This window comes from Gorilla gorilla, chromosome 7, assembly GCF_029281585.2.
Source record: "Gorilla gorilla gorilla isolate KB3781 chromosome 7, NHGRI_mGorGor1-v2.1_pri, whole genome shotgun sequence".
Taxonomy (NCBI): domain Eukaryota; kingdom Metazoa; phylum Chordata; class Mammalia; order Primates; family Hominidae; genus Gorilla; species Gorilla gorilla.
The window spans coordinates 97,223,081-97,250,173 of record NC_073231.2 but is presented as its reverse complement, the minus strand read 5'-3'; the positions used below and the strand labels follow the sequence as shown (position 1 = coordinate 97,250,173).

Genomic DNA, 27,093 nt, shown 5'->3' with positions numbered 1-27,093 from the left:
ATTTGTTCTTGTCACCTGATTTTTCAGGTAAATCTGAACATGTAATAGCTTTAAATTGCTAGTTTGTTTTGGGTGGAGATCCAAAATGTATTCAAAGATATATTTCATGATAAATCCTCATCCATATTAAAACTACACTAATGCCATGAATTTCAATTTGTGGTTCAAATGTTTAAGTAAATGAAAAGAAGAAGGAGAGGAAAGAAGAGAGAAAAGGAAAAGAGGTGGGAGAGGAGGAGGAAGAAGGAGAGGGAAAAGGAGAGAGGAGGGAAGAAGAAAAGAAAGAAAATGGGAGGAGGAGATTGAAGAGAGAACAGGGAAGAGGATGAAGTAAAGAGAAAAAGGAAGAAAAGAATGAAGAGAGAAAGGAGAAGGAGAAAATAGAAAAAAAAGGAGGAAAGAAGAAGAGAGAGGAGGAAGAGAAAGAAGACTAGAAGTGAAGGAGAGAGGGAGAAGACAGGAGAGGAAGTGGGAGAAAGAAAGAGAAGGGAGAAGGAGCCAAATGGCTACATCTATTTTCTGCAGATGAAAGTATTACTGCTTATTTGGTAACATAAGCTCAAGCTAAAGCCAGCAGAAGGGAGGAGGAGAGTAGAGGGAAGAGGACAATTAGGAGAAAAAAGGAAGAAGAACAGAAGAGGGAGGCAGATGAGGAGGAGAAGGGGAAGAAGATTTTATTCTCTGGTCTATCTTCAAGGTAAACACTTCGATTTTCTTTTTCCTTAAAGCTAACTCACCATTGCAGTTGCCATTGGATAGGGAATTGAGCAATGTGTTTTGTTCACACTAAAATAAAAACAAACGTAAAGAAGAAAAATGTTATAAAATTTTACTTCTGTCTGAAAAAAATCACATAATTCTTTTACTTATAAAGAATAACAAAAAAACTCATCTCCAAAATTGTTTTTCACTAGCATTCTTTTCAGAATAATGTATAAAACAAACTATGAAATAATAAAATAATTAATTCTAAGTATACAGCAATTCATTAAATAATTTATGTTATCAGTCAGACTGTCTTCTTTAAAATATTTTCTGCAAAACTAAGTTTGTTTTGATTTTGGATTAGAAATTAAACATTTGCACATTTTTTAAGTAGCATATTCAATCAGAAATCATCTTTATTAACATTGCATTTTAAGAGGGAGAACCACTGATCATATATACTACCACTACATGAAAATTCTGGATTAAAAAAAAAAAACAGCTCTGTATCCTACAGTTAATCTTGTCTGACAATAATTGATGCCTCTAAGGAGATCATCCGCTATTTCTCAAATAATGTATTATTGCTATTTTTGTTAATCATATTAATAGCAGTTGATATTTCTTCACTCCTCACTATATGCCAAGGACTTCACACTAACCATTTAATCCTCAGAACAAGCATATGAAGTTATAAATTTTATTTTTTATATGAAAGAGTCAAAGATTAGAAAGGTTAAATAACTTCAGCAAAGTCACAAAACTAGTAAGAGCATGGGTTAAAACCAAAGTTCATGCCCTTCCAATTCCAAGCCTCTTGTTCCCAGCCACTACATTACACTGCTTCTCTCACGAGATCAGTTTTTATCTTAAAGGCTGACTAGAGAACCTGTGTTTTCTCTTCTTTATAGCCAGTGCTACAGCTTATGTATTTTAAGCCTGACTTACAGTTATCAGCTATACAATTTCCATCTGGTTATTTTATCTCTCTCTATTTCTACCTCCCTTTTTATGTAACATTCAGGTAATGCCACTTACATCTCAGGGCTGGTGATGATTAAGTTAGCCTGATTAAAGGGACTGGCCCCTGAGAGATATTCAGTGAACCTGAGTTTCCTTTCCCTCCTCTTAAAAATACCTCATCTGGGCCAGGCGTGGTGGCTCACGCCTGTAATCCCAGCACTTTGGGAGGCCGAGGCGGGCAGATCACGAGGTCAGGAGATCCAGACCATCCTGGCTAACACGGTGAAACCCCGTCTCTACTAAAAATACAAAAAAAAAAATTAGCCAGGCGTGATGGCGGGCGCCTGTAGTCCCAGCTACTCTGGAGGCTGAGGCAGGAGAATGGCGTGAACCCTGGAGGTGGAGCTTGCAGTGAGCCAAGATCGGGCCACTGCACTCCAGCCTAGGCGACAGTATGAGACTCCTTCTCAAAAAAAACCAAAAGAACAAAAAAAAACAACCTCATCTGAAATCTCCCTTGTAAAAGAATTTCAAAATAATTTATGTAGATATTCGACCTTTAAGGTGGTGGATCACAATTCCACGCTTCGTAAGTGTAGGCTGCACACAGTGACTTTCTTCCGGAGAGCACAGAATAGAGACAATGGAATCACTTTACAGTGTAGAAACCTGGCAAACACTCCCTTATCCAGGTGATCAAGGTAGAGTAAACATGTTGATAAATCATGTTGATTGTAGGTACCCTTGATACAGTGTGATGAGAAGGGCACTTTACCTGTATAGTTTTCCTCATAAAAGGGGCCCACTCTTAGAAGGATCTCCCATCTGGCTTAATGATCTTCTGTCACCATCTTGAAATCCTTAATAATTATTGAACAGGAGACCTCACATTTTCATTTTGCACTGAGCCCCTGTAAATTACGTATCTGACCCTGTATATAAGGTTTCTATGGTACAAATTAGGGTAAGGCCCAAAGGCAGAAGTGTGAAGCTGTAAGGGACAGGAATGTGGCTCAGGACAGCTCCTAAGACATCAGAAATGGGAGGGTCAAGATCTTCTGTGTACCTAAATGACTGGGGGATAAGTAGCTCGAGGACACAAGAAAAAGAAGAGATCCTTGTGATCTAGAGGAGTCAAGGAAAGCTTCATGGAGACAGTAGTCAACCAAACTAATAATGCTAACTAAGATGTTATAGTGTTGAGTAGGCCAAACACTATTCTAAGTGCTTTGCCTTTATTAACTCATTTAATCATCTCGATTACATGTGAGAAAACTGAAGAACAAAGATTCAACAACTCTGAAGTTCCACAGCTAGTAAGTGGCATACCCAGGCAGCTTGGCCTCAAAGTCCACACTCCTAACATTACAGAGGGCTTAAGGATTCAAATGATAATAGATAGCTTATTTATATTAAATCATATTGATGCACATTTGATTCAATATCACTGTTAATTGACAGTATAAATGGAGATAAAAAGTTCTGGAACGTTATAATAAAATTATTAAAATGATTGTAGCAGTTTATGCATCTCTGACGTCATTTATCATATTCTATCACGTTTAGAGTTAGATCTAATGCCTTTTTTTGGTTTAAAAAAAAAAAGATCCTTTCGGCAGGGCGCAGTGGCTCACGCCTGTAATCCCAGCACTTTGGAAGGCCGAGGCGGGTGGATCACGAGGTCAGGAGATCGAGACCATCCTGGCTAACACCATGAAACCCCGTCTCCACTAAAAATACAAAAAAATTAGCAGAGCGTGGTGGCGGGTACCTGTGGTCCCAGCTACTCAGGAGGCTGAGGCAGAAGAATGGCGTGAACCCGGGAGGCGGAGCTTGCAGTGAGCCGAGATGGCACCACTGCACTCCAGCCTGGGTGACACAGCGAGACTCCATCTCAAAAAAAAAAAAAAAAAAAAAAAATCCTTTGGAGGTTGGTTAAGAGATCCATTAAATTAGATCATTTGTCTTATTTATTCTTTTTAGTGCTGTAGTACCTGCAACACATGTCCATTAAATATATGCTGAATAAATGAAGAATGAACAAGAGAGTGATTACCTAAAAATTAACTAAAAGAATCAAATAATCACAGGTTTTGCTGAAGGGATAGGTCTCGAAATACTTGTGTGATGTATTATTATTTACTTGATACATGTTTTATTGTCATGATATAAGGCTACATGTAGTATGACATTCTAATCAAACCATTGATCCTACCTTGCTGATATCATCAAGTGGCTGATTACAGGCATTTTCCTTTTGGATTATGTTCATTAAATCAGTATAAAATTTTTTTGCATTCAGGAAAACAAGCGGGTTGTTTATTGAGATAATTTTCACCTGCTGCAGGGTTTCCTTTTGGAGGAGAAAAAGAAACAGATTCAGAACTCTAAATAGAAAATTATAGCCAATAAACAATCAGATCTAAATGTCACTCAATTTTATAAGCAATCTCTCAATTAACATTTTTATTACTAAAATGTATTTAGAGGCCTTAATGTACTATCACACTTCCTTAGGGGAAATATATACTTCCTGCTTACTAAGAAACATTAATAATGGCAAGAAAGGTTGGCAGCTTTTCAGAAAGTGGCCCTTATTCCTCCTAGCTGGTTTTTCAGGAGGCAGTAGCCTAGACTATCCAAAGAGTTCCAGGAAGTCCTATCCTTTCAAAAGTATCTCTTTCATTCAATCTATCAATTAAAAATAATTTACTTAACCATCAGTATTTTTTTAATGAAAATGTGTTCTAAAGGGTCAACCATGAGTCATTTGCTTCATAATGACATAGTTTTCCTTCAGATGAAATATAACTTTACAAGTGATTAACAGTCCTAATTTGAAGACAGAGACCTAGAGGTAGTATTAGGAATATAATTTCACTTTGGGCAGGCCTAGGAACTGGATTGCCAGGATGTGGTGAGCGATGTAGAAAGGAAGAAGGAAAAGTTTTGACACAAAACGTGTCTGCTTTGGCCATTTTCCCATCATTTGGTGATGTGCAACTAAAACAGTCTTCTCTATGACCTTTGGGGCAAGTGGCTGGCCTAGAAATAGAGAGGAGGGTAAACTCTACAAAATGACAACTCCTTACCAACTAAGTAAAGCTATATTCTTTCAGGCTTTACTTCCATAGAAGAGGAGATGCAAAGAATAGCGATGCATACAGAGGATAGAAGTATGAAAGAAAGAAAATATTAAGTATGCTAATTTGGACAATTCATTTAACTTCTCTCAGTTCCCTCATTTCCAAAAATGAGATAAATGTTTAAACTAGAAAATCTCAAAAAGTTCCTATAGTTACAAAACTGATTGAACTTTGCAAAGTGAGGAGATTTGCAACAAATAACTCAAGAAAACAAACAAACCTTAAGTTGCCAAACTAATGTTCGGACAAGAGTAAACCTCTTAGAAACAAAAAATAATAATGAACTCTTAGGCCTGTCATATTAGTCATCCCAAAGCACCAAAGCTTAGCCTGACCCTCTAATCACACTATGTTAAACTTGTCCAACCCATGGCCCGTGAGCCACATGCCACCTAGGATGGCTTTGAATGCAGCCCAACACAAATTCATAAACTTTCTTAAAACATTATGAGACTTTTTTGCAATTTTTGTTTAGTTTATCAACTATCATTAGCGTTAGTGTATTTTATGTGTGGCCCAAGAGAATTCTTCTTCCAGTGTGGCCCAGGGAAGCCAAAAGATTGGACAACCCTGCACTACATAATTGTGCCAATGTGTTGTTTTAAGTTAATATGAAAAAAAATGTATTTGTTAAAGAATAGAGATTCAAATTGTTCTAGAAAAGAAATTATCAGTGGGGTTGAATTCACTGAGTGGGAAGAGATCTCTCAAATCAGGAAGGGTCATTTCACATGAAGAAGAGGTGGAAGAGTGCATAAATGGAAAAGATAAATGACAGATGATTTTAATTTAGCTGAAAATTCCACCTAAGAACTTATATTCAAATCTTGCTTTATCTTAGTTTTCTCCCTCTTATTTTTTATACAAAACATTGAATAATTAGAGAGATGTAATATTATAGTAAAATTAAAATCTCCATGTGAAACAGTTATTATTCAGGTCAGTGAATAGACAGAAACCAATCAAGACTCAAACATGTGGAGAAATTTCTAGCATTTTCAACTTCCTACAAATCCCCTCATTCACTTCTCTACATGTTTAGCCCAAGAAGAAGTTAAGGATTAGATACAATTTATTAAACAGTGATTTTTAAGCTGAAAATAGCCAAATCCAAAGCCAAATTCAGTCTCAAAGCTAAGGAGGTCAGGGCTAATACATGTGTACTTGTGGTGTGGATACACAGGGGACTTCAGGGGCCCAAAAGTCAGTCTGGGGCTTTGCACAAGCACTAAATTCCCATGGAAAAACTAAGGAAAGAAAAGAAAGGCAAAGTTGGTGGAAAACTTGAGCCTAGAACACCCTGGAAGGCTCTGAACCCAAATAGCATTCTGTGAAACAAATCTGTCCATAGTATTAAAAACATAAGCCATTCCCTTGGGTGCCGCAGAGGGTTCCTGATGCTACTTCCTACTTCCAGTCTATTTGGAAATACCCTGACTCTGGTCCTTCTGGTGGGAGGCCAGTTTACTCTGTCCTTAGGGGAATTATGAGATACTGAAACAAGTGTATGTGAAAAATAAACGGAAAAAGGTTAGCCAAACATTTACAAAGCAGGTTCAAATTGAGGGCAATTTTCTTTAATCGGCAAAAATATTTCAAGTCAACATTTTTCCCCTCACTTTAAACTGTTATAGTCATCCCTTAGAACAACAAACTACAATTCAGACATAATCAATTGGCTTTCCTAAGCATGAGCACAGCAAAACTGTTTATACAAGTTGTGTCCTTAAAAAGGTACCCACTGTGTAAGAAACCAATTCTATTGGCATTCTGTAGCCATTGGACTGAATTACCCTCTGCTAACATACAGTCTCATTGACTGAGTTAAGAAAAAAAAAAAAAACAATACCATGAACCAAATTTGCTTCATTCCCTTTCCCATTTCCTATCTTCCTCCATGATTTAATTCAGAATAGACTACCAGTTTAGTTTGATTACTTTATGCAACTCAGTAATGGAAAAGAGGTGTCCAAATGCCATGATTCTACAGTGAACTGTAGTTCTAGGTACCATGCTATGCTTTTGTCTGAATGCTGAATCCAAAGAGATTTTCTTTTGTTCTACTGATTTGTTGCATGTTGTTTGCCACATATATTGTGATCACATATGTACCACTGGAAGTTTACACTAATTAAAAAGTTATATTTTTAACTATCATAATTTATCTAATTTTTGTGATGTCTTAAAATTATCTCACCCACAAAATGATTAACAATTGCATAAAGGAAAAATAAAACTAAACTTACACTGTCCATTTCTGTCTTCACTTTAAATTCCATTTCTTTCATATTTTTTATACTTACAGTCATTGCTCTAAAATTAAAGCAGATAGAAAATAAAGCAAGTCATTTCCTAATCATTATATAAACAATGAAGAAACCAAAAGTAGTCATTTAATAACTAGAATGTGTCTGAGATGATTTATATCCTATAACTCATTTGTTCATAAGAGGACATTGGTAAATCTATATATCTCTGGGATATTCGGGGATAGAGGTTAACAACAGAGGCATATAAATAGAGCCCCATCTCTCCAAGCTACTAGATGTGGATTAGTAAAGAAGAATTTTAAAAGAGAAAAGGCAAGAGATTATGCAGTATTGATAAAATATTGTTTTAATGAAAAGCAAGAAAAGAAAGAATCAATGGCAAGATAGGACTGGATAGTATTGAATCCGAATATATACATTCTATAAAGAAAGACTCTATAGAGATAAAACAACATTTTTTAGAATACATCATTTCACAAACAGCTTTAAGGGAAAGATGGATGTGAAGTAAATAGAAACATTATTCCCACAAGAATACTTTGTAAAGCAGAAAAAGAATTGGTCAGACTAGGGAAATGATTTATAAATTTATAGTAAAATGACAAAAAGAGACAGTGTGTTTCTCAATAAATTATCTAGAAAATAGATTAATCTGACTTCTGAAAAATAAAATTTTCTGAAGTTATTTAATTTTCTAAATAATTATATTGTGAAATGGTTTGTGATCATTAGCTACTAACTCTTTTCACTTAATTTAAAGAAATCTCTCTATGATGCAGTATAAGGCCAAGGGGTTTATTTATTTTAAGAGTTTATATATTCTATTTTATAATGTTGATAAGCTATTTATCTTCATTAAGATCAGCATTGTTAAATATCATATGCAGATAAAACATTTTCTTATCTGTTTGTCCCTAGTTTTCTGACAGCAAGAAAAACATGAGATTGTAGTACTATATGTTACAGAGAAATAAAAGTAACTAGCAAGTACCATATGGCAAGTAACCATGTATTTTGCTGCTGTGCAAAAATAAACAGAGCATTTACATAGGATCCTACCTTGGGAAGCGTCCTATCACTATAGCTATGGTACAAACAACACCAAACAGCAGTCCCACATTGGCAGCAAAGCATATTGTAAATACATATGTACTGACCCATATTCCCTGAAAGAGAAACAAGAAACAGAAGTTGTGAATCCTTTGGAATTCACTTCTTCTCATTATTGCTAAGTTCCTCACAATCATATTCTTAACACTCTTGTGACCAAATCTTTCAGCAAGAAAATATTATTTAACAAGTGGTAAACAGAAGCTCAGAAATACAGAAACAAATCCTGCTCCATCAGACTCTCAGCAGCAAAGGCGGGAAAAAGTTTCTTCTTTTATTTCTAGACACTGCCAACCCTTAGTTCAATCCCCAACAAACACTGTATTTAAGATCTGTAAATAGTTGGTTGATGTGTATGGTTCAAAAGCATGCCATGATTTCCCACTGCTTTCTCATTTAATGTAATATTATTACAAGCAATTGTGTACAGATTTTTGGTCATTCCCAACAATATTCTGTTTTCTAGGACTGCTATAAAAATAACTAAGGTTATTTATTAATACATAAGGCTCAGGAAGCCTAATTTTAAAATGACTGAGTCAAAGAACACTGCCAGTGCCACTTTTAGATCAATCACTATGAAGATCATTATAATTTTATTTGTAAGGGGCCATTCATTATGAAAGCTAAAATATCAGAGCCAACTTAGTTTTGGGGAACATTTCAAAAGATTACATGAAACTCTAATTCTCTTTTAGTTGGAATACCAAAGTTATTGCAGTTTTGTTCACCACTTAAAATTATAATTTGCAACAAGATATTGTATTATAGTTGGCGTTTCTAAGCTTAGTGCTGAAAAAATATCTTCAAAAACAAAATAATTTGTGAAATCCAGGTTATATTTTCTTAACACTAAATCCTGCATTTATCAAACAGTAAACTAACAACGTTTTTAACCTCTCTCTTGTCCTCCCAAAACTTGCAGCACTTTGCCTCTGACTGCAATTCTACATTTATTTATTTCTGTCCTAATAGCTATATTATCACTTTAAAACATCTTTGAAAACATATTTCAATTCCATACACAAATGAGAAAGTTAGAAATGTTTGTGTATTCTAAAAATAGCATACAATCTTGGGGAGGGAAGGAGTACAACTGTTTTTCAGACAAGTCTGAAATAAATATTTCTAAAGGGCTCTTTTTGTTGTTGTTGTTGTTTTTGAAATACTTCTCCTTTGTCTGGATTATTTATCTACACTGAGTTTGAGTGATTCTTAACAGACTGTTTTGAAAAGCTGAGCCCTTGGAAGCAAATGGAAGGAATTTTATCCTTAAAATTCCTTTTGATGTAGGACAAACACACATTCTGGAGTAAAAGAGAGAATACAATTTAAATGAATCTCATGTTAAGATCCATCATCTACAAATGTAATGCTAGGTTATTACTTATTATGAGATCATTCCCAGCTGAGATGGTTTTTCTTTATTCAGGTGAACACACAGTCAGTCATTTGAGTCTTCTGTTTATATAGTGTGTGTTTTTTTCTTCCTGGTGTATTATGCTATACTTAATCATATACAAAACAAGGCTGCAAGTTTTTGACTATTATTTTAGCTTCCCATGATGACTCTGAGTCTCACTCATTTTCAAATCCTAACTGAATCTGCCCGAGTGTGGCAGAATAATACCTCACCAAAAGCTTTATAAGTCTAATTTCTCTGGGCCATCCTCCGTGATTCAATATGGCATAGGGAACTAAGGATCCTGGTCCCTGCCACTTAAAAAACCATAGAGCCTGGTGGAGGTGTTAAATGAAATATCAGATGTAGAAGGTGGTGATGGACTGCAGCTCAGAAAGGAACATACTCTCAAAATATTTACTTATATCAATTCCTGGACACAGAGGAAACAAGGAGCGCCTCTTCCCGGCCGCCATCACATCTGGGAAGTGAGGAGCGTCTCTGCCCGGCCGCCCATCGTCTGAGATGTGGGGAGCACCTCTGCCCTGCCGCCCCGTCCAGGATGTGAGGAGCATCTCTGCCCGGCCGCCCCGTCTGAGAAGTGAGGAGACCCTCTGCCTGGCAACCGCCCCGTCTGAGAAGTGAGGAGCCCCTCCGCCCGGCAGCCGCCCTGCCCGAGAAGTGAGGAGCCCCTCCGCCCAGCAGCCACCCCGTCTGGGAAGTGAGGAGCATCTCCGCCCTGCAGCCACCTCGTCCAGGAGGGAGGTGGGGGGGTCAGCCCCCCGCCCGGCCAGCCGCCCCATCCGGGAGGGAGGTGGGGGGGCCAGCCCCCCGCCCGGCAAGCCGCCCCGTCCGGAAGGGAGGTGGGGGGGGTCAGCCCCCCACCCGGCCAGCCGCCCCGCCCGGCCAGCCGCCCCGTCCGGGAGGGAGGTGGGGGGGTTAGCCCACCGCCCAGCCTGCCGCCCTGTCCAGGAGGGAGGTGGGGGTTCGGCCCCCCGCCTGGCCGGCCACCCGGTCCGAGAGGTGAGGGGCGCCTCTGCCCGGCCGCCCCTACTGGGAAGTGAGGAGCCCCTCTGATCGGCCAGCCGCTCCGTCCGGGAGGGAGGTGGGGAGGTCAGCCCCCCGCCCGGCCAGCCACCCCGTCCGGAAGGGAGGTGGGGGGGTCAACCCCCCGCCCGGCCAGCCGCCCCGTCTGGGAGGGAGGTGGGGGGGTTAGCCCCCCACCTGGCCAGCCGCCCCGTCCAGGAGGTGAGGGGCGCCTCTGCCCGGCCGCCCCTACTGGGAAGTGAGGAGCCCCTCTGCCCGGCCAGCCGCTCCGTCCGGGAGGGAGGTGGGGGGGTCAGCCCCCCGCCCGGCCAGCCGCCCTGTCCGGGAGGGAGGTGGGGGGGTCAGCCCCCCGCCTGGCCAGCCGCCCCGTCCGGGAGGGAGGTGGGGGGGTCAGCCCCCCACCCGGCCAGCCGCCCCGTCCGGCCAGCCGCCCCGTCCAGGAGGGAGGTGGGGGGGTTAGCCCACCGCCCAGCCTGCCGCCCTGTCCAGGAGGGAGGTGGGGGTTCGGCCCCCCGCCTGGCCGGCCACCCGGTCCGAGAGGTGAGGGGCGCCTCTGCCTGGCCACCCCTACTGGGAAGTGAGGAGCCCCTCTGATCGGCCAGCCGCTCCGTCCGGGAGGGAGGTGGGGGGGTCAACTCCCCGCCCGGCCAGCCGCCCCGTCCGGGAGGGAGGTGGGGGGGTTAGCCCCCCACCTGGCCAGCCGCCCCGTCCGGGAGGTGAGGGGCACCTCTGCCCGGCCGCCCCTACTGGGAAGTGAGGAGCCCCCCTGCCCGGCCAGCTGCCCCGTCCGGGAGGGAGGTGGGGGGGTCAGCCCCCCGCCCGGCCAGCCGCCCTGTCCGGGAGGGAGGTGGGGGGTTAGCCCCCCGCCTGGCCAGCCGCCCCATCCGGGAGGTGAGGGGCGCCTCTGCCCGGCCGCCCCTACTGGGAAGTGAGGAGCCCCTCTGCCCGGCCAGCCGCTCCGTCCGGGAGGGAGGTGGGGGGGTCAGCCCCCCGCCCAGCCAGCCGCCCTGTCCGGGAGGGAGGTGGGGGGGTCAGCCCCCCGCCCGGCCAGCCGCCCCGTCCGGGAGGTGAGGGGCGCCTCTGCCCGGCCGCCCCTACTGGGAAGTGAGGAGCCCCTCAGCCCGGCCAGCCGCCCCGTCCGGGAGGGAGGTGGGGGGGGTCAGCCCCCTGCCCGGCCAGCCGCCCCGTCCGGGAGGTGAGGGGCACCTCTGCCCGGCCGCCCCTACTGGGAAGTGAGGAGCCCCTCTGCCCGGCCACCACCCCATCTTGGAGGTGTACCCAACAGCTCATTGAGAACGGGTCATGATGACAATGGCGGTTTTGTGGAATGGAAAGGGGGGAAAGGTGGGGAAAAGATTGAGAAATCGGATGGTTGCCATGTCTGTGTGGAAAGAGGTAGACATGGGAGACTTTTCATTTTGTTCTGTACTAAGAAAAAATTCTTCTGCCTTGGGATCCTGTTGATCTGTGACCCTACCCCCAACCCTGTGCTCTCTGAAACATGTGCTGTATCCACTCAGGGTTGAATGGATTAAGGGCGGTGCAAGATGTGCTTTGTTAAACAGATGCTTGAAGGCAGCATGCTCGTTAAGAGCCATCACCACTCCCTAATCTCAAGTACCCAGGGACACAAACACTGCGGAAGGCCGCAGGGTCCTCTGCCTAGGAAAACCAGAGAACTTTGTTCACTTGCTTATCTGCTGACCTTCCCTCCACTATTGTCCTGTAACCCTGCCAAATCCCCCTCTGCGAGAAACACCCAAGAATGATCAATAAAAAAAAAAAAAAAAAAAAAAAAAAAAAAAAAAAAAAAAACCATAGAGCCTGGAGGCCAGAATTCATCAGAGCAACCAGAAATTTTGGTACCATCTGGTTCTATTTTTAAAGCATATTTACTCTCCCACAACGTCATCTATTATAAGTTGGGCTTTCCAAATGCTTACTTATTTCCTGGGGCTACATTTATAGCTTTGAAAAAATATCAAATGGAAATTAATAACATAGACCAATAAATAATTACATTGGTTAGAATAAATCCCAACAGCATTCTGTAATAATTCCTGTTAAAGACCCAAATGCTAGTTGTCACAGTTATCAAGAATTAGGGGAGGAGCCAAGATGGCCGAATAGGAACAGCTCCGGTCTACAGCTCCCAGCGTGAGCGACACAGAAGACGGGTGATTTCTGCATTTCCATCTGAGGTACTGGGTTCATCTCACTAGGGAGTGCCAGACAGTGGGCGCAGGCCAGTGGGTGCGCGCACCGTGTGCGAGCCGAAGCAGGGCGAGGAATTGCCTCACCTGGGAAGCGCAAGGGGTCAGGGAGTTCCCTTTCCGAGTCAAAGAAAGGGGTGACGGACGCACCTGGAAAATCGGGTCACTCACACCCGAATATTGCGCTTTTCAGACCTGCTTAAAAAACGGCACACCACGAGACTATATCCCACACCTGGCTCAGAGGGTCCTACGCCCACGGAGTCTCGCTGATTGCTAGCACAGCAGTCTAAGATCAAACTGCAAGGCGGCAGCGAGGCTGGGGGAGGGGCGCCCGCCATTGCCCAGGCTTGATTAGGTAAACAAAGCAGCCAGGAAGCTCGAACTGGGTGGAGCCCACCACAGCTCAAGGAGGCCTGCCTGCCTCTGTAGGCTCCACCTCTGGGGGCAGGGCACAGACAAACAAAAAGACAGCAGTAACCTCTGCAGACTTAAATGTCCCTGCCTGACAGCTTTGAAGAGAGCAGTGGTTCTCCCAGCACGCAGCTGGAAATCTGAGAACGGGCAGACTGCCTCCTCAAGTGGGTCCCTGACCCCTGACCCCAAGCAGCCTAACTGGGAGGCACCCCCCAGCAGGGGCACACTGACACCTCACACGGCAGGGTATTCCAATTCCAACAGACCTGCAGCTGAGGGTCCTGTCCGTTAGAAGGAAAACTAACAAACAGAAAGGACATCCACACTGAAAACCCATCTGTACATCACCGTCATCAAAGACCAAAAGTAGATAAAACCACAAAGATGGGGAAAAAACAGAACAGAAAAACTGGAAACTCTAAAAAGCAGAGCGCCTCTCCTCCTCCAAAGGAACGCAGTTCCTCACCAGCAACGGAACAAAGCTGGATGGAGAATGACTTTGACGAGTTGAGAGAAGAAGGCTTCAGACGATCAAATTACTCTGAGCTACGGGAGGACATTCAAACCAAAGGCAAAGAAGTTGAAAACTTTGAAAAAAATTTAGAAGAATGTATAACTAGAATAACCAATACAGAGAAGTGCTTAAAGGAGCTGATGGAGCTGAAAACCAAGGCTCGAGAACTATGTGAAGAATGCAGAAGCCTCAGGAGCCGATGCGATCAACTGGAAGAAAGGGTATCAGCAATGGAAGATGAAATGAATGAAATGAAGTGAGAAGGGAAGTTTAGAGAAAAAAGAATAAAAAGAAATGAGCAAAGCCTCCAAGAAATATGGGACTATGTGAAAAGACCAAATCTACGTCTGATTGGTGTACCTGAAAGTGATGGGGAGAATGGAACCAAGTTGGAAAACACTCTGCAGGATATTATCCAGGAGAACTTCCCCAATCTAGCAAGGCAGGCCAACGTTCAGATTCAGGAAATACAGAGAACGCCACAAAGATACTCCTCGAGAAGACCAACTCCAAGACACATAATTGTCAGATTCACCAAAGTTGAAATGAAGGAAAAAATATTAAGGGCAGCCAGAGAGAAAGGTCGGGTTACCCTCAAAGGGAAGCCCATCAGACTAACAGCGGATCTCTCAGCAGAAACCCAACAAGCCAGAAGAGAGTGGGGGCCAATATTCAACATTCTTAAAGAAAAGAATTTTCAACCCAGAATTTCATATCCAGCCAAGCTAAGCTTCATAAGTGAAGGAGAAATAAAATACTTTACAGACAAGCAAATGCTGAGAGATTTTGTCACCACCAGGCCTGCCCTAAAAGAGCTCCTGAAGGAAGCGCTAAACATGGAAAGGAACAACTGGTACCAGCCGCTGCAAAATCATGCCAAAATGTAAAGACCATCGAGACTAGGAAGAAACTGCATCAACTAACGAGCAAAATCACCAGCTAACATCATAATGACAGGATCAAATTCACACATAACAATATTAACTTTAAATGTAAATGGACTAAATTCTCCAATTAAAAGACACAGACTGGCAAACTGGATAAAGAGTCAAGACCCATCAGTGTGCTGTATTCAGGAAACCCATCTCACGTGCAGAGACACACATAGGCTCAAAATAAAAGGATGGAGGAAGATCTACCAAGCAAATGGAAAACAAAAAAAGGCAGGGGTTGCAATCCTAGTCTCTGATAAAACAGACTTTAAACCAACAAAGATCAAAAGAGACAAAGAAGGCCATTGCATAATGGTAAAGGGATCAATTCAACCAGAAGAGCTAACTATCCTAAATATATATGCACCCAATACAGGAGCACCCAGATTCATAAAGCAAGTCCTGAGTGACCTACAAAGAGACTTAGACTCCCACACATTAATAATGGGAGACTTTAACACCCCACTGTCAACATTAGACAGATCAACGAGACAGAAAGTCAACAATGATACTCAGGAATTGAACTCAGCTCTGCACCAAGCGGACCTGATAGACATCTACAGAACTCTCCACCCCAAATCAACAGAATATACATCTTTTTCAGCACCACACCACACCTATTCCAAAATTGACCACATAATTGGAAGTAAAGCGCTCCTCAGCAAATGTAAAAGAACAGAAGTTATAACAAACTATCTCTCAGACCACAGTGCAATCAAACTAGAAGTCAGGATTAAGAATCTCACTCAAAGCCGCTCAACTACATGGAAACTGAACAACCTGCTCCTGAATGACTACTGGGTACATAACGAAATGAAGGCAGAAATAAAGATGTTCTTTGAAACCAACGAGAACAAAGACACAACATACCAGAATCTCTGGGACGCATTCAAAGCAGTGTGTAGAGGGAAATTTATAGCACTAAATGCCCACAAGAGAAAGCAGGAAAGATCCAAAATTGACACCCTCACATCACAATTAAAAGAACTAGAAAAGCAAGAGCAAACACATTCAAAAGCTAGCAGAAGGCAAGAAATAACTAAAATCAGAACAGAACTGAAGGAAATAGAGACACAAAAAACCCTTCAAAAAAATCAATGAATCCAGAAGCTGGTTTTTTGAAAGGATCAACAAAATTGATAGACCGCTAGCAAGACTAATAAAGAAAAAAAGAGAGAAGAATCAAATAGACACAATAAAAAATGATAAAGGGGATATCACCACCGATCCCACAGAAATACAAACTACCATCAGAGAATACTACAAACACCTCTACGCAAATAAACTAGAAAATCTAGAAGAAATGGAGACATTCCTTGACACATACACTCTCCCAAGACTAAACCAGGAAGAAATTGAATCTCTGAATAGACCAATAACAGGAGCTGAAATTGTGGCAATAATCAATAGTTTACCAACCAAAAAGAGTCCAGGACCAGATGGATTCACAGCCGAATTCTACCGGAGGTACAAGGAGGAACTGGTACCATTCCTTCTGAAACTATTCCAATCAATAGAAAAAGAGGGAATCCTCCCTAACTCATTTTATGAGGCCAGCATCATTCTGATACCAAAGCCGGGCAGAGACACAACCAAAAAAGAGAATTTTAGACCAATATCCTTGATGAACATTGATGCAAAAATCCTCAATAAAATACTGGCAAACCGAATCCAGCAGCACATCAAAAAGCTGATCCACCATGATCAAGTGGGCTTCATCCCTGGGATGCAAGGCTGGTTCGATATATGCAAATCAATAAATGTAATCCAGCATATAAACAGAGCCAAAGACAAAAACCACATGATTATCTCAATAGATGCAGAAAAAGCCTTTGACAAAATTCAACAACCCTTCATGCTAAAAACTCTCAATAAATTAGGTATTGATGGGACATATTTCAAAATAATAAGAGCTATCTATGACAAACCCACAGCCAATATCATACTGAACAGGCAAAACCTGGAAGCATTCCCTTTGAAAACTGGCACAAGACAGGGATGCCCTCTCTCACCACTCCTATTCAACATAGTGTTGGAAGTTCTGGCCAGGGCAATTAGGCAGGAGAAGGAAATAAAGGGAATTCAATTAGGAAAAGAGGAAGTCAAATTGTCCCTGTTTGCAGACGACATGATTGTATATCTAGAAAACCCCATTGTCTCAGCCCAAAATCTCCTTAAGCTGATAAGCAACTTCAGCAAAGTCTCAGGATACAAAATCAATGTACAAAAATCACAAGCATTCTTATACACCAACAACAGACAAACAGAGAGCCAAATCATGAGTGAACTCCCATTCACAATTGCTTCAAAGAGAATAAAATGCCTAGGAATCCAACTTACAAGGGATGTGAAGGACCTCTTCAAGGAGAACTGCAAACCACTGCTCAAGGAAATAAAAGAGGATACAAACAAATGGAAGAACATTCCATGCTCATGGGTAGGAAGAATCAATATCGTGAAAATGGCCATACTGCCCAAGGTAATTTACAGATTCAATGCCATCCCCATCAAGCTACCAATATCTTTCTTCACAGAATTGGAAAAAACTACTTTAAAGTTCATATGGAACCAAAAAAGAGCCCACATCGCCAAGTCAATCCTAAGCCAAAAGAACAAAGCTGGAGGCATCACACTACCTGACTTCAAACTATACTACAAGGCTACAGTAACCAAAACAGCATGGTACTGGTACCAAAACAGAGATATAGATCAATGGAACAGAACAGAGCCCTCAGAAGTAATGCCGCATACCTACAACTATCTGATCTTTGACAAACCTGAGAAAAACAAACAATGGGGAAAGGATTCCCTATTTAATAAATGGTGCTGGGAAAACTGGCTAGCCATATGTAGAAAGCTGAAACTGGATCCCTTCCTTACACCTTATACAAAAATCAATTCAAGATGGATTAAAGATTTAAATGTTAGACCTAAAACCATAAAATCCCTAAAAGAAAACCTAGGCATTACCATTCAGGACATAGGCACGGGCAAGGACTTCATGTCCAAAACACCAAAAGCAACGGCAACAAAAGACAAAATTGACAAATTGGATCTAATTAAACTAAAGAGGTTCTGCACAGCAAAAGAAACTACCATCAGAGTGAACAGGCAACCTACAAAATGGGAGAAAATTTTCGCAACCTATTCATCTGACAAAGGGCCAATATCCAGAATCTACAATGAACACAAACAAATTTACAAGAAAAAAACAAACAACCCCATCAAAAAGTGGGCGAAGGACATGAACAGACACTTCTCAAAAGAAGACATTTACGCAGCCAAAAAACACATGAAAAAATGCTCATCATCACTAGCCATCAGAGAAATGCAAATCAAAACCACTATGAGATACCATCTCACACCAGTTAGAATGGCAATCATTAAAAAGTCAGGAAACAACAGGTGCTGGAGAGGATGTGGAGAAATAGGAACACTTTTACACTGTTGGTGGGACTGTAAACTAGTTCAACCATTGTGGAAGTCAGTGTGGCGATTCCTCAGGGATCTAGAACTAAAAATACCATTTGACCCAGCCATCCCATTACTGGGTATATACCCAAATGACTATAAATCATGCTGCTATAAAGACACATGCACACGTATGTTTATTGCGGCATTATTCACAATAGCAAAGACTTGGAACCAACCCAAATGTCCAACAATGATAGACTGGATTAAGAAAATGTGGCACATATACACCATGGAATACTATGCAGCCATAAAAAATGATGAGTTCATGTCCTTTGTAGGGACATGGTTGAAATTGGAAATCATCATTCTCAGTAAACTATCGCAAGAACAAAAAACCAAACACCGCATATTCTCACTCATAGGTGGGAATTGAACAATGAGATCACATGGACACAGGAAGGGGAATATCACACTCTGGGGACTGTGGTGGGGTGGGAGGAGGGGGGAGGGATAGCATTGGGAGATATACCTAATGCTAGATGACGAGTTAGTGGGTGCAGCGCACCAGCATGGCACATGTATACTTATGTAACTAACCTGCACAATGTGCACATGTACCCTAAAACTTAAAGTATAATAAAAAAAAAAAAAGAGAAAAAAAGAATTAGTTGGCTCTTGGGCCCCTATTTTTTATTTTTTGTTATGTGTTCCTACTTGCTCTCTTCCTATTTGGCACTCACAGTCCCAAAACATAAACTAACCCCAGTGTTAACCTTAAGTAGGGGACACAATCCTTTGTCCTTGTAGAAAATACATCAGCATAAAGCACAGTTTAACAGCTACTAAATTACCTCATTTCCCCCTAGCCTATCTGTTGTACTATCTGTTTTTGTGGCAGATCCCTATTACTAAATTTTTATAGATCTGAATTCTGTATCCAATGTTCAGCTGTTCAAACTCAGTTCTGAGCCAATGAGTTAGCCTCCATTTGGACCCCTATTTTCTCATTACTTCAAAGAGGGTTTTGACCAACAACTCAAAATAGAATCAATATTAAACTGTTAATAGATGTAAAGAGGTGCAACAGTTTCTAATTTTCCATGTGATGACTATGTACATGACATTTTAAACTTTAAACCTTCAAATTAGCTTACACACACACACACACACACACACACACACACACACATACATATCTTGGATAATTTTACTTCCATGATACTCTAGGCACAGTCCATCTATTTAGTAATCTAGACATTATACGTATTGGGTATATAGCCTATATCCACAAAAGTCTGTGCAATATTCATACTTTGAATGCTGTGCCCAATAGTCCAATAATCCTTTGAATGCTGTGCCCAATAACCCAATAATCCATGGCTTTTCTCTGTTGAATCCCTTAGCAGCTAAGAGATATCTATCCACTCCAACCACAGAAGGCTATTTTCAAGCTAAACCCAATGTCCCACTGAATCATCATGCGCCTGCTATATCCATGTCACCTTTCTCACACCATATCTTTGCACACAACACATTGCTTACTTATTCCAAGTATTCAACTATCACGTCTAAGTAGGAGACTACAAATTCTAAGCTCTTAAGCAATTTTTCAGCTATCAAACACCTTGAAACTTAACATGTCCAAATGCAAACTCATTAACTTCACCCAAGAATCTGTCCTTCCTCCAATGTTCTCCTTCAGTTATAACACTAATATCCTTCAGTACACTATAATCAGAAACTATGGAATCATATTTTACTTTCTCTCCTCTTTAATCTACTTGTCCAATCATTTCACAAGTTCTATAAATTGTTAAGAAAAAAATCTCAAGCCATATCCTTTTCTCAAATTATTAATGATATCTCAGTTCACACTGTTCCTTTCCTCAACTCTTTTGACAGTGTCCTACTCAACTGTCTGCTTTTGTTATCTGCATTGTAAACCATTTGCCATACTGCTGCTAGAATTAATGTTCTTTTTTATATTTTTATTATACTTTAAGTTCTAGGGTACATGTGCACAACGTGCAGGTTTGTTACATATGTAAACATGTGCCATGTTGGTGTGCTGCACCCATTAACTCGTCATTTACATTAGGTATATCTCCTAATTCTACCCCTCCCCCTCCCCCCACCCCACAACAGGCCCTGGTGTTGATGTTCCGCTTCCTGTGTCCGAGTGTTCTCGTTGTTCAATTCCCACCTATGAGTGAGAACATGTGGTGTTTGGTTTTTTGTCCTTGTGATAGTTTGCTGCAAATGATGGTTTCCAGCTTCATCCATGTCCCTACAAAGGACATGAACTCATCATTTTTTATGGCTGCATAGTATTCCATGGTGTGTATGTGCCACATTTTCTTAATCCAGTCTATCGTTGTTGGACATTTGCTTTGGTTCCAAGTCTTTGCTATTGTGAGTAGTGCCGCAATAAACATACGTGTGCGGCCAGGTGCGGTGACTCACACCTGTAATTCCAGCACTTTGGGAGGCCAAGATGGGTGGATCATGATGTCAGCAGATCGAGACCATCCTGGCTAACATGGAGAAACCCCGTCTCTACTAAAAATACAAAAAAATTAGCCAGGCCTGGTGGCGGGCACCTGTAGTCCCAGCTACTCGGGAGGCTGAGGCAGGAGAATGGCATGAACCCAGGAGGCGGAGCTTGCAGTGAGCCAAGATTGTGCCACTGCACTCCAGCCTGGGGGACGGAGTGAGACTACGCCTCAAAAAAAAAAAAAAAAGAAAAAGAGAAAAACATATGTGTGTCTGTGTCTTTATAGCAGCATAATTTATACTCCTTTGGGTATATACCCAGTAATGGGATGGCTGGGTCAAATGGTATTTCTAGTTCTAGATCCCTGAGGAATTGCCACACGGTCTTCCACAATGGTTGAACTAGTTTACAGTCCCACCAACAGTGTAAAAGTGTTTCTGTTTCTCCACATCCTCTCCAGCACCTGATGTTTCCTGACTTTTTAATGATTGCCATTCTAACTGGTGGGAGATGATATCTCATTGTGGTTTTGATTTGCATTTCTGTGATGGCCAGTGATGAAGAGCATTTTTTCATGTGTCTGTTGGCTGCATAAATGTATTCTTTTGAGAAGTGTCTGTTCATGTCCTTTGCCCACTTTTTGATGTTGTTGTTTTCTTTTTCTTGTAAATTTGTTTGAGTTCATTGTAGATTCTGGATATTAGCCCTTTGTCAGATGAGTAGATTGCAAAAATTTTCTCCCATTCTGTAGGTTGCCTGTTCACCCTGATGGTAGTTTCTTTTGCTGTGCAGAAGCTCTTTAGTTTAGTTAGATCCCATTTGTCAATTTTGGCTTTTGTTGCCATTGCTTTTGGTGTTTTAGACATGGAGTCCTTGCCCATGCCTATGTCCTGAATGGCATTGCCTAGGTTTTCTTCTAGGGCTTTTATGGTTTTAGGTCTAACATTTAAGTCTTTAATCCATCTTGAATTAATTTTTGTATATGGTGTAAGGAAGGGATCAGTTTCAGCTATCTACCTATGGCTAGCCAGTTTTCCCAGCACCATTTGTTAAATAGTAGAATTAATGTTCTAAGTATAGATTTGGATATCAGATTTAGAGAGTATATTAAAGGCATTTTTACTCAACCCTCCTCTATTAAAATCCACCCAAAACAATATAAAATGTGAACATAGAAGGGAAAAAATCAGCATCAATGAAGCCAGAACATGGTCAAAACTTCTCACTACAAAATATGATATAGACTTGCCAAATACTGTGAAATTTGGATGATAATCAAGGAGGACACTAGAAGCCAACAAACTTATCCTCAGAGCTCAATCAAGTATAGATTTTTGCAGAAATGCCAGAATCCTGAAAATTCTATGCAATAATCTGGTAAGAGCTTTTAGGGGCAACAGCTTCTAAGTTCTAAGGTCAAACATGGGCTACCAGAGAAAAAGGAAATGTACTCATAGAGATTTATTTGATACCAGATGACTGTAGAGTGAAAGGCCATTTGTATCACTTACAATCTGACTTCCTAAGTAGAGGTAACTGCAGGAAGTGAAACAAGATGAAGAATGGAGAGATGACAACAGCGTGAGATCTCCAGTGAACCTGTGATTTCTGAGGCTTTGCTTCCATGATCTAAATAAGAACTGCGGGCTGCTCTACCTCATTTCCAACCTCCTGCTCTCCCTATGTTGTTTTCCAGCAAATAGGTCCTCTAAAAATGCATTACAATTCTAAATAAATCATCAAGGGCCCTATTCACGGAAATGAGGAAAATAAAGAAATAAAATAATGAATAAAAAACACCAAAAGCAATGGCAACAAAAGCCAAAATTGACAAATGGGATCTAATTAAACTAAAGAGCTTCTGCACAGCAAAAGAAACTACCATCAGAGTGAACAGCCAACCTACAAAATGGGAGAAAATTTTCGCAACCTACTCATCTGACAAAGGGCTAATATCCAGAATCTACAATGAACTCAAACAAATTTACAAGAAAAAAACAAACAACCCCATCAAAAAGTGCGCAAAGGATCTGAACAGACATTTCTCAAAAGAAGACATTTATGCAGCCAAAAAACACATGAAAAAATGCTCATCATCACTGGCCATCAGAGAAATGCAAATCAAAACCACAATGAGATACCATCTCACACCAGTTAGAATGGTGATCATTAAAAAGTCAGGAAACAACAGGTGCTGGAGAGGATGTGGAGAAACAGTAGCACTTTTACGCTGTTGGTGGGACTGTAAACTAGTTCAACCATTGTGGAAGTCAGTGTGGCGATTCCTCAGGGATCTAGAACTAGAACTACCATTTGACCCAGCCATCCCATTACTGGGTATATACCAAAAGGATTATAAATTATGCTGCTATAAAGACACATGCACACGTATGTTTATTGCGGCATTATTCACAATAGCAAAGACTTGGAACCAACCCAAATGTCCAACAATGATAGACTGGATTAAGAAAATGTGGCACATGTACACCATGGAATACTATGCAGCCATAAAAAAGGATGAGTTCATGTCCTTTGTAGGGACATGGAGGAAACTGGAAACCATCATTCTCAGCAAACTATCGCAAGGACAAAAAAATCAAACACTGTATGTTCTCATTCATAGGTGGGAATTGAACAATGAGAACACATGGACACAGGAAGGGGAACATCACACTCCGGGGACTGTTCTGGGGTTGGGGGAGAGGGGAGGGATAGCATTTGGAGATATACCTAATGCTAAATGATGAGTTAATGGGCGCAGCACACCAACATGGCACATGTATACATATGTAATAAACCTGCATATTGTGCACATGTACCCTAAAACTTAAAGCATAATAATAATAAAATTTTTAAAAAGAGGCAAAAGATAGATTTGGATATGTAATGGGCAATATAATCTCAGGAAAAAAAACCTTAAATATAAAAATTCAAAGAAGGAGTGATCAATGAAAAACAGAAAAACAGAAGGAGATAAAAAGCAAGCAGCCTAGAATAATTCAGGAAAGAAAATGAATGAAAATAAAAGCCATGTTTAAAATTAAAAAGTAAGAAAATCACAACTAGAAATACATAATCAGAGATATGTGTCTAGTCCAAAGAAATCACTTACACAGAAAAACAAAATAATCATGGGAAAATATATAGATATGAAGAAAAACAAAGTAAAAACAAACAAAATTCACAGAGAAGAGAGCAGAACACAGATTTGAAAAAATATTCAAAGATATATTAGAAGAAAAAATTTGTAAATAATTCCTGATTATGCGATCAAAAGATTATGTCATGCTCAGAAATTTGAGACTGAGTGCTCAACCACAATGATATTCTGATAATAGTACCAGACTTCAGTAGTAAGAAGAAAGAACTTCATTAAGCATCCATTTAGAAAAACAAGCTTACTTAAAATAACAACAAAAAAATTACGTTGACCTGTGATTTCTCTACTTTACCCCTCAATGCCTAAAGATAATGTTAGATTTAAAAAGACCTGAGAGAAAGCATTTTACACTCAGTCAAAAACTTCCTTCTAGTATGAAAACAAGCAGATATTGCCACCATGAAACAGCTCAAGGAATATAAAACACATGACTTCTTGGAAAACTACTTGGTGATGTACAGAAAACAAAGAGATGAAATAAATAACAAGTATGAGAATCCTTTTTTTTTTTCAAAAAGATTAAAGGTAACCACTAAATGCATCTAAACAATAGAATTTTCTATATCTTATAACTCAATTAATGATATAATCTTCCTCCAATGATGCTCCTAAATAGAAACTCAGAAGTCATTCCAACTGATCCACATTATATAATGAACTGGTGATGAGGACTAACAAATACAATCTCTTTAATATTTTTCATCTGATTCTTTCTTGTACTTCATGGTCTCAGCCTTGGTCTAGGTCTTCCTCATTTATATGACTGAAGGGCTAAAGCAGTGCTCCAGTTGCTGTATACTTCACCAGTTTGATCCATCTTCCTCAAACTACTCAAGTGACCTTTCTAATACATACATTTTATTCTTATTTCACCTTTCAGTGATGTTTCACTGCCTTCATAATGAAATCAAATCATCTTTGTAAAACTTGAGTTGCCTTGCCCAATCCAACCCATTCTAAATTTTTCCAACATCATCTGTCACTACTCCCATCCTCACATTATATGTTCCACCCATGCCAAATACCTTGATTTTTTCAGAGACAGACATGTTCACACTCATCTGTGTATCTTTGCATATGAGGTTCTCTTTGTTTCTTCTCCAGGTAATGCCTATTCATTCTTCAATTCTCAACTTAAAAATCACTTCCTAATAGAAATCTTACTTGACATCTTCTCTACCCTTTCCAATATGGTAACATGGTGCCTCCTATATGATCAATGAGTTCCTTAGAAATAACTTAACCATAGGGTTATCAAGTAGCTTGTTGAGTAAGTTTGCATCTTCTCATTTCTTTGTTTTCATGAGCCACCTAACATGTATCACCTTTAAAAGGTCATGGTTAATTTTGGCCTTTTTTTCTGCCTACAAAGTACTGTTCCTTCAAGTCTCAGTTCATATTTCAGCTCTTCTGTGAGAGTCTTTCATGTTAATCAGTCCAAATTAAATGCTTCTGCCTCTATTTTCCCCAAAACTAAGCTCTTACTTTTCCTTCCAGGTCATGTTGTATCCTGTCTTGCATAATAATTTAGTGTTTCTATGTCCACTGCCTCCACAAATAACTGTCTAGAGAGACTGGATAGTTCTTTTTTCATCTGCACATTCCTCATGGTGCCCAGCATTATACTTTGGTGAGAGCTCAGTAATATTGAGCCCCAGGAGGAATATTACAAAAGTAGGCACCAGCATAAATAATATCCCAAAACCTCTCAGAGAAAATGATCTGAAGAAGAGAAAATGTGTATTTCATATTAATAATTATATTCCAATATGGTGACTGTCATAATAGAACTAAACAGAGGGTACTCATGAAGTACTTCTCCCATATTGGAGAGGGAGAGAATTCTGGATTGCTCTTGCATAGATAGGTTTCTCTAGAATCAGTGTGCTATTTATGTTAGTAGAAATCACACTTTATCATGGTTCAATATCTTTTAATCTGTTTCAAGCATGGTCCTCTTAATGTAACCCATTTAAAAGGCAATTCATGAGACCTTTTGTATTTAGAATGACAGTGGTCACCATTAAGAGGTTCACCCTATATGCACGCAGCATGCATTCTTAGTGATTAATGATAGTTTTTCATAAAGGTTATAAATTGCCATATTTCTAGTGTCTATTTCCCTGGTAAGTCTTACTTCCAAAATTAATTCATATTGTAAATTGGGCACCCCAAATCCACTGAAATTATTAGCATTTCTTTAAAAGTTCTCAAACTATACATTCATCAAAATTTGACCAAACTCTATTTCTGTTTCATATGAAGACAATTTATATTTTAATGCTTTTATTAAGATTTTGGAAAAAAAATGGTAGTTTGTAAAGTGTACAAGTCTCAAATGACTATATCTATTTTCTGCAAATAAAAGTATTAGTACATATTTGGTAACATAAGCTTAAGCTAAAAAGGGATTGTTTTAGGTCAAATTTCTACTTACCCAATAGATTTTATCCACATTCCAATATTTTTTTAAATCTCGGAACTGTATTAGCATTCCCTTCAGTCCCACAACAATAATGCTTGCAAGGACACACTAGAAATAAAACGTAAGTTGAAGAAGAAGCAACATAAAAATTTTAACTTAAATTTAAAAGGGCTAAGGTATTTTTATTTTTTTGTTTTTAAAGTACTTAATAGAGAAAAGCAATCACCAATTAGAAGACAAAAGCAATATTTATTTTGTTTAAAACTAACCTATTATTGCACTTTAGGAATATAATATATATTCTAGAAATTCATAAGGTAATATTTGTACAATTCTAAACAACAAGAGCAAAAAGAAAATAAGTAAATGGTAAGGGTGAACATCATGAAGCTAAATGCCCTCTTAACTAAACGTATTCACGGTCATTTGTTTGAAATGTATTTGTTGCATGAAATTAAATATGTATATCATATATTTTTCTTATAATTGCCTTAAATGTCAATTATCTGATTTCACCTGAAGATATTTATAATTCTCTTGAAAAGCGAACTTGATTATTGGAAGATCCTACCATGGAAATGGTTTATTCTCACTACACACATGAAAAATTAGAATAACAAAGGATGGAGACTGGCTCTCATAAGCCCAGTGTTTTGCATTCCTTTGGTGCCTCAGGCTTATGAAGAAGAAGGTGAAGCACTGGCACTAATGTTCTGAATCACTTTGTGTAACAGACATATCAACAGCAGGAAGCTGTATTTTGTTTCCTATTTCCTTGCCCCAGCACATATGTTTTTCTAACAGTCAAAGTTTTAGTAAAATTTATACTTCTTATAACAGAATATGCCTAGTTCCACTCTCCAGATGAGCACAGAATGAAT

The 27,093-nt window shown here is 40.2% G+C and overlaps 1 protein-coding gene across 2 annotated transcripts in view; it reads right to left on the bottom strand.

Moving 5' to 3' along the window:
- The window catches only part of SLC26A7 (solute carrier family 26 member 7), a 155,750-nt gene that overhangs the window by 27,392 nt on the left and 101,265 nt on the right, over positions 1 to 27,093 (bottom strand). For both annotated transcript variants that reach the window (XM_055348696.2, XM_019032931.4), the window contains exons 11-15: positions 26,225 to 26,320; positions 8,144 to 8,250; positions 7,061 to 7,127; positions 3,884 to 4,021; positions 738 to 786 (exon numbers count right to left, since the gene is read on the bottom strand). In XM_055348696.2, the coding sequence (XP_055204671.2) occupies positions 738 to 786; positions 3,884 to 4,021; positions 7,061 to 7,127; positions 8,144 to 8,250; positions 26,225 to 26,320 (457 nt within the window). The remainder of the gene's footprint in view (positions 1 to 737; positions 787 to 3,883; positions 4,022 to 7,060; positions 7,128 to 8,143; positions 8,251 to 26,224; positions 26,321 to 27,093) is intronic.